At 43.1% G+C, this 14,462-nt stretch overlaps 1 protein-coding gene across 1 annotated transcript; it reads right to left on the reverse strand.

The window, feature by feature from the left end:
• Positions 1-215: 215 nt before the first annotated feature.
• LOC142566575 (uncharacterized) lies at positions 216-13,996 on the reverse strand. The gene is made up of 4 exons (XM_075677412.1): positions 13,710-13,996; positions 12,316-12,402; positions 5,967-6,180; positions 216-412 (listed from the first exon to the last, which is right to left on the reverse strand). Exons 2-4 carry the CDS (start codon positions 12,355-12,357, stop codon positions 237-239), a joined length of 432 nt encoding a protein of 143 aa, XP_075533527.1. The 5' UTR covers positions 12,358-12,402; positions 13,710-13,996; the 3' UTR covers positions 216-236.
• Positions 13,997-14,462: the final 466 nt, after the last annotated feature.

Consider the following 14,462-nt stretch of genomic DNA (forward strand, 5'->3'; position numbering starts at 1 on the left):
GGCACGGTGGGCACTGGGTTGGATATCATCGTGGGCGCAGCACGTCAAATGCAAGTTGTGTGATGAATTGAAGGAGCAGCCATTGCCATTCGGAAGCTAATGACGGGTTATCTTTATGTGATGTTGAGTCTTGTGAAGTGTACAGTCTGTATATACATGTTGCCAAGATGCGGCTATTTTCATGCCATAACAAATCAATATGTAAAGCACCATACTACGTAGCATATCATCACACTTTATTGAAAAAGCATCACTGGACTTGTACTGTATTTACTTTTCCACTCGCTTGCTCTGGCGTCCTGCTTGTGTAAAAGAAAGCTCCAAAGGTGCTTTCGCAGGGAAGCAAGGTGGTTCTCCGGATGTGGTGCAGGTGGCATCATTGGATGGTCACTTATGTATTTCGCCAGGCAGTCTAAAAGGAGAGTGCAATAAATATATAAGTAAATTGTTCTTCCAATGATTTCTAGCAATAAGTGAATGAAGGAAATCTGCTCTAATCACTTCAAAAAAGTTTAACATAACAAAATGCAGCAAATGTCACACACAAACATGCTACCCAGGCCGCAAGCCAGCACAGGTTTATTTGCAGTGAGTATGCATACACATGCATCACATTGTTTTGCAGATTTACATGGAATTTTTGTATGTTTTTTGCCAAAGCCACGCCTCTTCTCATCTGGAAGTTGGCTTAACTGCAAAATTTAGACACATGGGAGCTGTACTCAAAGCCTTATGGGGTGGATATTTGGCTTCTGATTTTGCATAATTTGTCTGCTCTTCAACCACCCAAATTCCTGTCAAATTCAGAGAGCCACAATTTGGCTACACTGTCTCTAACGCATGCAGGGGAGATGCAAGGTGCAAGCTGTCTGATTTGTCCATTCTATCATTTGTTAGCTTTACTTGTTGCTCGTGCAGTTGGTGAGGAAGTTGTAACTTTAGCATTTGCCATATAGGCATAAAAGATTTCACGTAAAAGCTGTATAATGGCTGGCTTGCAAGCTTTATTTAGCTGCAAATGATGGCAACTAATGTTTTAAAGTGAAGCTTTTTTTGCCTCTTCTCCCAACATTACGGGCGCTGCAGCTGCTATGGTCTTGTCATGCGTGCCGTTGGATTTCTTGCAACATTACTAGATGGCGCTCACCTCTGCACATCCTGACCGGCGCTGCTGCCCCAGCATTTCACCGTTAGTCTGTATTGCACGTGCTGTGCTGGTTTTAATTTCTATGCGAGAAAAATGCAGCTGCTGGGCTGTGATAGTGTAAACATTAGAATCGTCCTTAGTCTGAAGAGAGCGCTTTGAGCTGGAATCTCAACAGTGTGTTCGCCATGTATGTAGAAGGAGCCCATTAACACGCGCCAGCAAGGCGTGCACTCGACGTCGAGGACACCCAGACTTGAAAGAAGTGTCACACAGAACAGGAGCGTCTTCGCTACGCAGTGAAATGTAGTGCAGACCGCGAATTTATGTATACATTGTATACATACAATTACAATAGCTAATTGAAGTATGCACAGCCTCATAATTCAATTAAAGTTTAATATTTCTGCCATGATGTGGTGCGCCATGTGAGGCAATGACAACGCTCCATTCCTTCTCAGAGATTATGAACAATGACTCGCAACAACGCCTCAAGCAAACACATCTCCCTGTGTGTTCTGTGGGCTATGCAGACAAACAGAAGTGGTGCATGCAAGGTAATGCTTAACATCAACTCGCCACTTTCGTATTGGACTAAACACTGAAAAAATTACAAACTTGCCACTAACATCACCGTTAATTATTGTCAATCAAAGCAAACAATGTGTGCTTCGTGTACATCGATTCTCACAGTGCATGGGATCTGCCATTTTTTTTCTACTTTTCAATCTCCATATTGCTACTTTGCTAAGGTAACCTACATCTTCAATGTAAAAAAAGCCCAAAGAAGCATCTTAACGTAATACAGAGCAATCTTTCATGCTCGTCTGTTTAAAAAAAACATATTTATGTAGGAAATGAAATCTTCGGCAGAGTGTTGATGCGACTACAAGAGTACCTGGTACTTTGATCCATAAAACAATTGAATCTTGGCAGAAGAATGCCAGTTACAGCCACACTATACAGTCCTTTCTAATCCAGGCTGGCGGAAAGCGCTGGAATTCCGCATGATGCCCAGCACCTTGCTTTTCTTGGCACCGACAAGAGGCATGAAAATTTTAGGATGCTTTGCGTAGAACAAGATCAGCTATGCAGATCAGAGCGTACATGCGACTAATGTTCGAGGTGCTTTCTTTGTGTAGCAGTTCTTTCCTAATTCTTATGCTTAAATAAAATGAGATCACTGAAAGTATGCCGAAAGTGCTGATAGGCCATGTCTTACAAACTTCAATAATCAGAACATCTAAAATCAAGAAAGTGGCTGACAGATGGAATAGCACACAGTGGTATGAAGGTTATAAACATGGATGAGGTGCCTCAGAAAGGCTGACCAACTTTTGAGCTATCTTCGTCAAAAGTGGCCTGGTCAGCCTTGCCATGTTAGTTTTAAAGGACTAGTAGGGTGACATCACGTGCAGTTGTTGTCAGTGGCAGCTGGTTGTAAAGGGAGAGACTTTAAAGAGAATGAGCGCTGTCGTCTGACGTCTGTAAGCATGGTTCCTAAGACGAGGGCACAAGACCGTGAGAATAGGAAGGCGGCGAGAAAAGAAACAAAAGAAAAGGAGAAAAAAAGAGATGCCAAGAGGCAAAAAAAGAAAGACAAGAAAAAGAAGGGCATGGGAGCGTGTTAAGGAAGTGAGGGGTTAGGGAGCATTCAGGAGTGTCATTGGCGGCATCTTTCTGCCGTTTTAGAACTGGTCAGGCGGTCAGTGTGCGAGTAACAAAAAAGACCCCAAAAGATATCAGTTGAAAGAATGACTTGAGTAGCGTAGCAGCAACGCGTCGGGTAATGTTGAAGAAATTAAGATGGCGACAAGGAGTCTGGGATGCAATGTATGTGGTAGCTGGCAGGCAGAGGCATGGTGTTTTAGGGATGTCAGCCTCAGTAGCTCAACGCAGGTGTCGTCACAGTGGTATATATAGCTGGTGATACCCTGTGTGACTGATGCGCAGAAAAACGTATCCTGGCATCTGGGATTTTGGATTGTGGTGGTGAGGGTGTTCAAAAAATATGATAGAAAACAGACAAAAGGGGGGAACTGAAAGTGGAATAACAAATAGGAGGGTTACATGAGCAAAAGCGGGCGGAGGCAGGTGTACATGGGAAAAGGGGTCATACAGTTGATATAAACATTAAAACACGAAAGAATATATTAAATTGAGTAGTAAGCAGGTAAAAATTAGAAACGGTGGAATAGGTGAGGTTAAGAATTAAGTTTAGCTGGTGGCACAATGTGTTTTGCGCCTTGGTTGATGACATGAGGCTTTCCGATTTAAGTTACAGCTTTAAAGTTTTTAAAGATTCTAAGTTGCTGTGTTAAATTGATTCCCATTGGATGTAGGCATTTAAACTTGTGTATGAGGTATGATTCCATATATTTCCTCTAGCGAGGTGAGCGGAAATTTGTAGTCTATAGAGCCTTGCTTTGTCACATATGACATGTTCATTGAAGTGGCTGGCTACTCCTTTAGGTAAATTGTTTTGTATCTGCGCGGTGACCATTCAGTCTTTTATGATTTTTTTGTCCTGTCTCACCTATGTATTATTTGCTACAAGTGGCACATTCTAGACAGTAGACTACATTGCTTGATGTGCAGATGAAACTCGAAGTTACGTTGTTTGAGTAATTTGATGCTGTACTTATTACTGTAGTAGTAGATTAAACATGTTTGCATGTAGAGCACCCGGGCGGCCACAGGGACTGGTTCCTAACTTCGTTGTTGTTTTTAGTTTGGCACATACAAGAATATCCTTAATATTATAGTGTTGCATCTCAAGACTACTCTGGGCAGGGCGGGAAAAATCTTGTTTCTGGTTGCTGGTGAGAATTGGGTAGTATTTATTGAGGATGTTGTTCATGTTTGGGAGTGTGAGAATTTAGTAGTAAGAAGAGGCGCTGTTCTTGTGATCCTAGGGTGGGGCTTGAGCACGTCGGCTCAGTCAAGTTTGGTTGCATCGGTGCAGGCTTTCTGAAGGGCACTCTTTGGGTGGTTCCCGTTTGATAGGGTTTCTTTAAAGATGCCTTCTTTGCAATGTGGCTTGATGGTGGCTTGTATATTCTAGGTACTGTTGTTTGTCAAAAGGTTTCCATACAGCATTGTCATTAGTGTCCCAGTGTCAATGTATATTGTTTAGTCCAGAAAGTTTATGCGCTCCACTGAAGATTTTGATGCGAATTTTATTGTTGGCTGAAAAGAATTTAGAAATCCTACATATTTATCTAGGCTGTCTTGACCATGTCGCCATATTATGAATATGTCGTCTATGTATCGTAGGTATGTGTGGGGCCTGTCAGTGCAGCGCAATAGGAAGTCTGTAGAATCCCCATAAATATGTTCGCATAAATATGTTTTACCATGTACATCTGCTTGCGCCCGCTTTTGCTCATGCCACCCCCTTATTTGTTATTCCAGTTTCAGTTCACCCCCATATTTGTCTGTTCTTTATTCTATTTTTTCGAAACACCCTCACCAACATATTCCAAAATCCCAGGCGCCAGGATACCTTCTTCGGTGCCTCAGCCACACAGGGTATCGTCACTTCTGCATACCGCTGTGACGACACCTACGTTGAGCTACTGGGACTAACGTCCCTAGAAAGACCGTGCCGCTGCCTTCCAGCTACCCTATGCACTGCATTCCAGACTCCTTGCTGTCATCTTAACTCCTTCTAAATTATCCGACGCATTGCTGCTATGCTACTCAAGTCATTCTTTCAACTAATGTCTTTTAGGGTTGTTTTTGTTACTCGAGCACTGACCGCCTCACCGGCTCCTTTAAAGCCACAAGAACATGCTGCCAAAGACACCCCTGAATGCTCCCTAACCTCTTGCTTCCCTAACACCTTCCTATGCCCTTCTTTTTCTTTTCTTGTTCTTTCTTTCCCTCTTGGTCTCTTTTTTTCTCCTTTTCTCCCCGCCTTCCCACTCCCACTATTGTTCCTACGTCTTAGGAATCATGCTTACAGACATCAGGTGACCACGCTCATTCTCCTTCAAGTCTCTCCCTTTACAACCAGCCACTCCTGACAACTGCATGTGACGTCACTCTACTAACACTTTAAAACCAACATGCCGAGGATGACGAGGCAGCCTTTGAGAAGATAGGTCCTCCTAACGAAACGTTGGCCACCCTTTCTGAGGCACTTTATCCCTGTTTATAACTTTTACATCCCAATAATCAGAATAGTGTTTTGAAATTGCATGGCTGTGAATGCTGCAGATTGTAAAGCAGCACATCAGTTGACCACAGTCAACACTTTGGACGGCAGTAGTTTAAAAAGCTTCTTTTAGACCATACAATTTGCCAAGCTGTGTCGGAACCCAATTTTCTTGAGAAGCATTATTTCAAAAAAGTGAAATGAAAGCTGCAGCGTGAAAAGCTACAATAACGCATGCCAAGTCTACATTAGAAATTTCAAAGACAATGAGGTGCTTAAATGTTCACTTCTGTTAAGACAATGAGCAGCAGGTGAATGCAAGCTATCAAGGTCCTGTCAAAATTAACCGCTCGTGTAGCCACCCGACTTTCTTGATTGTTTTTAATTGAAACTGATTATGGGGGAAACTTTGTGGGCGATTTTCGCCGGAAACCCATATCCCGAAATTATCTTGTGCTGTTTTTCATACCCACAGAGACATTTAAATTGTGTGTCGAGACACAGTGCATATACAGCAGAAGAAAAAGATATAATATATAGGCACTTGCCTCATTCTTGCTTTGGCATTTCTTGTCGCTCTGTATACATCATGTAATGCTAACTCATTCAGATAACTTGTAGATATGCAGTTATGTTTCTCAAATGAGGTGACTGTTGACTTACTCTTCAAAGCAGCCACTTTCTCCGGTGTTGCCGGAAGCTTCCAAGATGCGCGGCACATTGTCCGGCAGGCCTGTCCAGTCAGGCTGCTTTCACCTGCTTGCACTGGTGTCCACAGGTGCCATGCCACCTCTAATGGGCACTTTCCGTCGGAAGCAGACTTGAATATGTAATGCCACTTGTTGAGTGGCATCACAAATCCCACACCAATCTGTACCTGCAATAGATATGAAGTGTTTTTTTCCTGAGCAGTATTCTTAACACTAAAACGCACTTGTATAAAACAATATGATATAGGTTAATTAGATCCGTCAATTTCTGATGCAACTCTATAATTTCCTATTTCTGCCCCTCGAACAAGTTTAAAAAACTGGGGTTAAACCCAACCTCACCAAGAAATTCATTTTTGTGTAAAGGATTAAACTAATAAAATTTTCCCATTTTAAGGGCAGCAAACACTCATATTTCGTACAGTCTAACCTTGCAATAATGAAATTAACAGAGAAAGCGAAACAATTGATTCAAATAGGCGCACCGCCATGCAGAGAACAGTGCAAGAACGAGTGACGTCAAGGCCTCCAAGATTGCAGTGTCACACGGAGAACAGTGCAGCACGTTACCTAGAGACCTACGCGCGCCAGTCTCCAAAATCCACCACCATCACACACTACATGGCCTTGTTCGAAAGAACATTGGAGACATGCCTTGAAAGTAAGATTACCCTTGCATGGTTGAAAACAAGTGAATTCCCTTGTGGGCTCTGAAAACCACTCGCACCACTCACTCATCTCAGCAGTTATATTTTCGTCATGACTAAACTGCAGCGACGAATGCGCCAAGTCCCGTCACAACTTCAAACTTCAGAACTCAGTGTGCATGCTCCTTTTACTGCGACCAGGTTTGAAATGTTTGTTGTAACAGTACAGCGCTAGTACAGCGGCAGCGGAATTCTCTTTAGGGACAATTGCACCTTCTACATCTTTTTGTAGGTTTTTGCGCAATATGTGCGTTGCTGCTTTTTGTCATTAAGCCCTTCAGTTGATGTCTAGCGCCCGTTCAGACTGTGTCTCTTTGTGTGTGTGTGTGCCCTTGCACTTGTCATGATGTCCAAGTTCAGCTACCACCAACTAGAACTAACTTTTGCATTAATCAGAAGTACATATTAGCACGCTTTATAAAAAGCCAAAGGATTAGCACTATGCTGACCGGAAATGAGAAATGGTAAGAATATTCTGACTGAAAACAACATTTCATGTTTATCAACACTGACGGGCAAGTAATTAAGAAAGTTGGTGTACGTTAATGTTTACCTTTTGAGTGATACAAGGGACAGAAAGAAGACAACAAGACACAAAAGCTACCAATTCAACATTAATTTTGGTGCAAAAATTTAAGATAATATTTATACTGCGTGTGCCCTTGCACTACACAAGCGATCTTTTAAGACAAAGGGCACAAGTTGCAATACAAATGTACAAAATCATGATAAACAGTACTTGCATAAAAATAGAACAAATAAGCACGGAGTGATCACTATTCCGTGTCATTTAGAGAGTATTCTTCTTTGTAATGCAATCATAACGAGCACTGGCTGACAGATGTCCCTCTTTTTTAAATGGTATGCCTCAGTGATATTGTTGATCAATCGGTTGCCTTAAGTAAACAAAAGAGATGAACAATCTAAATCTGGCGTACATCACCAGTTGTGTCAATGCATTGTCAAGTGGGACGAGCATGCTTGTCTCTTGAGTGAATAATGGTGCTCTCCTGGGCACATGCTTATACAGCGGCCAGTCTGCCCCATGTACAAGACCGTCTATTCTTAGTACGAAGATGGTGCAGAGTGGCCGAACTCCGCGGATTGCCAGCGCGCATTGCATGGCTGTGCAACGGAGCTAAGCGGCGCAGGCGCACAGGGGCTTAGAGGTGGGACTTCATGTCATGTGTCATCCGCTAAAGCATGGCGTGCTCCCGCACTTTAGCAGATGACACGAAGCTCCACATCCCCCCTGCGCCATGCACGCTGGCACTCCGCGGGGCGTGGTCACGCTGAGTCGTGTTCGTGCCAAGAGTTGACGACCCTGTGCATTTGACCAAACATACACATGAACAGAGGCATAGAATACACTACTAATGACGGACACAAGACATATTTAGTGGTAATTTATACAAATCTCCTTTGCCTGGACGCCTTTCTCAATGCGCTTGTGGAACGCTATGCACACATATTTCGAGAGAAAAAATAAAGTAGGCAGGTATGCCGCACAGTCCACAAGTGAACTGAGAAAAGCGAGCAGGCAAGCGAGGTACGCTTGGTTAAACATACCACGAAATATGTCTAGTGTGTGTTAGGGGCAGTGTACTGCATTCCAATGTTAGGAAGCTGACAGGCCAGGAACTAAATATGTACCAAAGAAATCACCACATTTTACTGAGAAGACCGGCATGCTCGTCTGACTTGGCCGTGCATTGCCGCGATAGGGCTTTAGGCCAGATTAAATTAGTTTATCTGTTTCCACCCACGGTGAAAAATTGACAAGAGAAATCAGAGAGGCATACCACAAGACGTGTGAGCAAGCCCCCATTATGAATGCATGAAAAAAGGCGTCCTTCCTAGATGACAAGGGATAGAAATTAGTCTGACTATTCACCTTTTTTTACGCAAATACTGTTTATTGTGATTTTTTGCCTTTGTATTACAACTCACATTTTCCTTCTGAAGGAACTTGTGCACAATATAAGCACACATTCAGTGTTATTTTTATTCCTTCTATCAAAATTGTCAGTCGTTATCACTGGTCATGTTGTATGGTCTCCCTTCCTTCACTGTGTAAATTTTGTCCTCAAGTTATATGAACTGACTGGCAAACTCAAAACGACACTACAAATTTCACCTAGAGGATACGGCTGGTTCTCAGAAAATGCACCAATACGGCGACAGGTGTCTGTTGGCACACTGTAGCAATAATGGGTGGAAGCTACCTTTGACATTGCTGCAATACATCAGTTGTCACATGGCTACAACCCTTAAGAAACAACAGAAATGTAAGTGCACAGCAAAAACAAGCAGGTTCATCAACCACAAATTTGACTTCAGCAGCCAGAACATAGACAGTTTCATGTAGCTAAAGCATTAGCTAATATGTGGAAAATACATGCACAAGCACCCTTAGCTTGAGATACCTGCATACCAACATAAAACCATGAGTTGCAGTGCATATGATGCTTGTTCTTGACACTAGTATTTTGTGAAAAATACTTTTTGCATTACGTACCATGCTTTCAATTCATTTGCCCAGTAATCAAAGGCTTTTGACAGCATTACACTTTGTACTTGCTAGTTGAAAATATTCTCACGTGAACAGCACCAAGCAGAATAAATAGAAAACTGCCCACTGTGCTAACCAAATATGTGGAGAGACCCAAAGTAATAGAATTATTTCTGGACCGCTGTAGACTTAGAGCTTGTTGGCTGATAGTCACTATTAAAATTACACCACTGCCAAACAGATGTTCTGTGTGGTGCTGTTGAAATCAAGTTCACTTGATGAGCAACATAGCAATAACTAGCAAATGCTTTAGCAATAGCGAGCAGGCAATCTTGCATGTGCAAAACTGCATGCTTATTTATAGATAGTGCATCAATAGACTGAACTATGTACCAACTATGTGGTCTATGCAGTATAGACAAAGTCGAAAACGATGCAACTGGACACAGACTCTGCCACAATGCCTACTTGCATGAATGGGTATAGCTTAAGAAGAATATAAATAAATGTAGAGAAAGAAAGCAAGCTTACTAGAAAACTCTTCACTGCTGTAGTACTTACAGCACAGTGAATACTGGCCTTCATTTACCATTTAAATAAATTCAAGCTCGTGTCTATTGTTCTGGGAACTTGAGAAATAATTGTGAAAAAATGGAGAAGGTTAGGCTAGTTGGCGTTGACACAGCTCCTGTGACATAGTTACTAGCACAAACAAGGCGTACGGAATAAAGGTCGGACTAGCCAAAGCGGTAGACTTCAACTGACAAGCTTTATTCAGAAGAAACATGCAAACAGGCCACCGCATGCTCAGTTAATGTGGAGACAGATGCATAAACGAATGTGCCACATAGGGGATAACGAACTGCACATAGAAGCTGATAAGCATCCACAAGAAGCCATTACAAAGCATTCACCAGATTTTTCTGAAGACACAACACTTATTTATTAGCTGGTACCAGTGATGGAGTGCTTATGCATTCATCAGCAGCTTTCGAAATGCAAAACACCTCAAACATTTCCCTATATAACTGCCTGGCAAACTGACTGAGCACTTGTGTGCTATGAAAACATGGGGAGCACTTATGGGTACTTTAACAGTGATCAGCCAAGTAGCCAGCGCCTGTGAGAGCATTTACAGCATTCCGGTACTCCCCAAGCCACTCATTCAGGCACCTGTTTGTTCAATATACCACTTTCCGCAGGGAAGTGCAATGTAGCATACCACCACTACATTTCAGTTAACAAAGCAGGTGACATGCTCCTTAGTGCATGTACTTTGACGCCCGGCAATGTTTACCAACTTGCATATTCTTGTGAGCATTAGCGGTGCCGAAATATGCCTACACCAAACTTGTTCGCCACCTTTCTTCTAGGCGGTGGGACACCCTGTGTATGTATGGCAGAGCTGCACGGCTACCACTGGGACATGCGTTACTGCACGTCCAGTGGGCAATGTGGTAGTGCTAATGACTTTCTTGTTGTGCTGGCTTTGCTGTTAAAAACATTGTGGGTGTTTTCGAACAGTGTTCAGTAGGACTCAAGTTCACACATGAGTTGCCAGAAGATGATCACCTGCAATCATTCGATATTCGTATAATTTTAAATCATACTTTCCTTATTATATATACTCTCTTCGGAAAACGAAGCCCTTGCTCGACTACCGTTTGGCATACTCCATGTTAAAGGATGCATAGCTCCTAGCTGCCCGAGAGCTGTTCTGGTTAAATCTTGTGCACCAGGTTTCCTGCAGCGCTCAGCAACAAGCGAGCCATTTATGTAGGGCCGGGTATCTCGATAACACTTTGGTGTCAACTACTGGGAGCTTCATTAAAGAGGTAAAAACAGATTTGGCAGCTGCTCGGTGCAATAACGCACGTGCCAGTGGGCGCCCTGTGGCTGTGCCATCTGTACATGGGGTGTCCCATCACCTAAACAATGTGACAAACCAGTGCAGTGTAGGTGTTTTCTTCAGCGCCACTAGAGCTCGCAAGAATGTGCAGGTTGGTAAGCAACGCCGGGAATCAGGGTACATGCACTAAGGAGCATGTCACCCACTTTTTTAACTGCAATGTGGGGTTGGTATACAAGATTTCACTTCCCTGTAGAAAGTGCTGTATTGGACAAAAGGGCAGGTTCTTGAATGAGAGGCTTAGGGAGTACCGGAACGCTGTAAACACTCTAGCAGGCACTGCCCATTTGGCTGACCTCTGCCGAAGATGTGCTCGTAAATGCTACCTGTGTTTTCAAAACAAGCAAGTGCTCAGACGGTTTGGCAGGCAGTTAGATAAGGAAATATTTGGTGTATGGCATTTCAAAGGCTGATGATGAATGTGTAAGCACTCCTTCACTGGAACTCACTGATAAAGGAGTGTTTGTTGTACCTTGAGAAGAACCTGCTGAATGCTTTGTAATGGTTTGTTGTGGGCAGTATTGGCTTTGTTGCGCATTTGGTTTCCTCCCATGTGGAACATTTATTTATGCATCTGTCTGCAGATATTTTTGAGCATAAGGTGGGGCCTCATTGCGTGTTTTCTGAATAAAGCTTGTAAGTTGAAGTCTAGTGCACTGTCTTGTCCAACTTTTTTCAATTAGTCTTGTTCGTGCAAGTAAACCTCACAATAATTGTAATACCAATGTTAAACAATGGTAAGCATGCTGCATGCTTAAACCTGTGACATATTTGGCCCATTACACTTTTAATCCTTACGTGTGCAGAAACTGCACAAGCGTGTGAACTAAACGAAAAAAAAAGTGGATATAAAAGGTGTAACACAGGAAAGTTTCAAATCAATAAAACAAAATAACAAGAGGTAGATATAATGTGTACTAAGCAAAATAAAATGTAACGTGCAGCCAAGTGATTGATGCAAGAAAAAATAAACCTCAAGACATGTTAGGTCTAGTTTTAAAGTGAACAAGGTAATGTGTACATAATGTCTACAGACACAAATAAGCAGCAAGTTGAATAAAGTTGAGCAGATATTTAGCCTATTTAGTAAGCACTGCTGAGTAATATGTCCATAAACTTATTGACGAATGATACCGAGATCCTACTTTTGCAAACACATACACTTCAGTCATACCTGACCAGACCATCCGATTACACACAGTGCTGCTGCAGCCATAGCTCCTCCCTGACGTGGACACTGTTGTTGGTCATGGCCTTGCCCCTGCAAGATAGGTTCTGTGTTAACTTATAGCAGTGGCACTTTAAAGAAGTCATTGTGAACACATGCAAGGAGCACAGAAAAAGTCACAAAAACAATGTTTGCACCACTGCAGGGTGGGAACAGAGCACAAGGTCAAAGTTACTGATGAATATTGTGATAATAGGGACCTCTTCATGACAATAAAATTTTTAAGACCTACAGCTACAGTACATTACAAACAAATGTTTGTTTACGTAACAATTCATTTTTTTTTCTATCAGTTAAGCAACTTTCCCTTGTCATCTCTAGTTATGTCAAAGTTATGTCAAAACACCTTGTCTCAAAACGTAAGCTGTAGTAGTAGCAAGCCGTAATTGCTTAAATTTTTTTGCCCGAACCCTATGAGGGAGATTTTGTGCGCGACGGCTATGAGCGAGAAAACGGGCCGTCGCGCGAACATATCGCTCGTTCTTTGTCGCCTGGTTCTGGAAATCTAGAATTCGTCGCTCGTCGCCCAGAAGTGCTATGAGCGAACAGACAATAGCGCGAAGCCGGAATTGTACATCAGTCGAGTACTACCGCTTGTTGCACGGAACAAGCAAACGACTATTTTGATACGTGCAAGGTTAAGAACCTACTGCAAGACTTGAAAGAAATGTTTTACGCTGCTCCTTTGAGTAAAACACAGCAAACTAAATTAATAAAGCACACTTTTGGCGCGTATTTGCTGCCCTCATACCGGCAACACCGGGGAGACGGCTCTCAATGTCGTCGCTCGCATAGGGTACGACTTGTACGGAACGAGCTAGCGCGACACCCATCTACATCGCGTCTCTGTCGCGCGCAAGACCGCTCGCATGGGGTACGACTTGTAGGGAACGAGCGAGCGCGACAAGAATCTACATCGCGTCGCTGTCGCGCGCAAGATCACTTGCATGGTGTTTATACTTTTTCCCAATAACTGCTCACAAACCGACAACCGCGTAAACAGACATTATTTTCAACCTCGAAGCATAAGTAAGAGAGGAAACGTCATTGCAGTAAGAATAGGTAAAGAGGCAGATGAGTCTTTATTATCCAACTTTAGCAGAAAAGTGGCAGCTCGCGCAAATGAGGACTGTTGCCGAACCTAATCCCTCTCACCGGAAGGAAGCGCTCACCAAGACTTTCAATTTAGCATTAAGCCAATAAGCTTGCGCAAGCAAATTATGTCAACCAACGCTCAGCAAGCATCGGCACAGTCAATGTCGTCGCGGGAGTTCGATTTCTTACGCTCGCAAGGCACTCTAGGCACACACGAGAAGCAAGCACAGCATGCGTGTACTCACCTTTTAAATGGTACGATGCGGTCGAAAAGCGCCCTCCAAGTTGCCGGAGCTGCAAAGTTATTCCCGCATACATGCAGTTGCGTAGTGGACGACCTGCGGAACGCTAATAATGCGCATCATTTCTTTGCGGCGCCCACCGAACTCTCCACAACCACCACGGACAAAGGGAACGCACTCCATGGCATGAAAATCGTTGGTCCACGTTTGCCTGGTGCACCACGCATACCGCGAGTTTGCAGCGAGACACAAGCTATCTTCTGGCACTTTTCTGCACGCGAACTATGTCACAATTCATTACAGCAAACGCAAAAACACGATCAAACAAACACATCGTAGCAACTCGTACGACCGACAGCACATGTAAACAAGAGAACAAGATTGGTGGATGGATACTATGAGCAACCACCTTGAAACGGGGTGGTGGGTGGCGCCACCTGTGAAATTGGGAGTTTGGTTGGCCTCCGCTATGACTAAAATAATAACCAGCACACACTCGCTTTGTGCCTTGTTGCGCCCAACTGCATATAGATGTTGCAATACATAAACAACCATCGCACAGTTTATATTATCCGCTATACTTTAGCGCAGAAAGAAATTCTATGACGTGTTTTCGATTTCCAGGAGCTTCCGTCGCATGCGGGCAGTAAAAAGATGGCCTTCGAGATTCGCGTATGCCATTCTTAGGAAGCCTTCTCTGGGCTGTAATTTGAAGAAATATATATAAAAAGGTTTAGTAAACAAGAAAAAAAAAAG

This window comes from Dermacentor variabilis, unplaced genomic scaffold (assembly GCF_050947875.1).
Source record: "Dermacentor variabilis isolate Ectoservices unplaced genomic scaffold, ASM5094787v1 scaffold_124, whole genome shotgun sequence".
NCBI lineage: Eukaryota > Metazoa > Arthropoda > Arachnida > Ixodida > Ixodidae > Dermacentor > Dermacentor variabilis.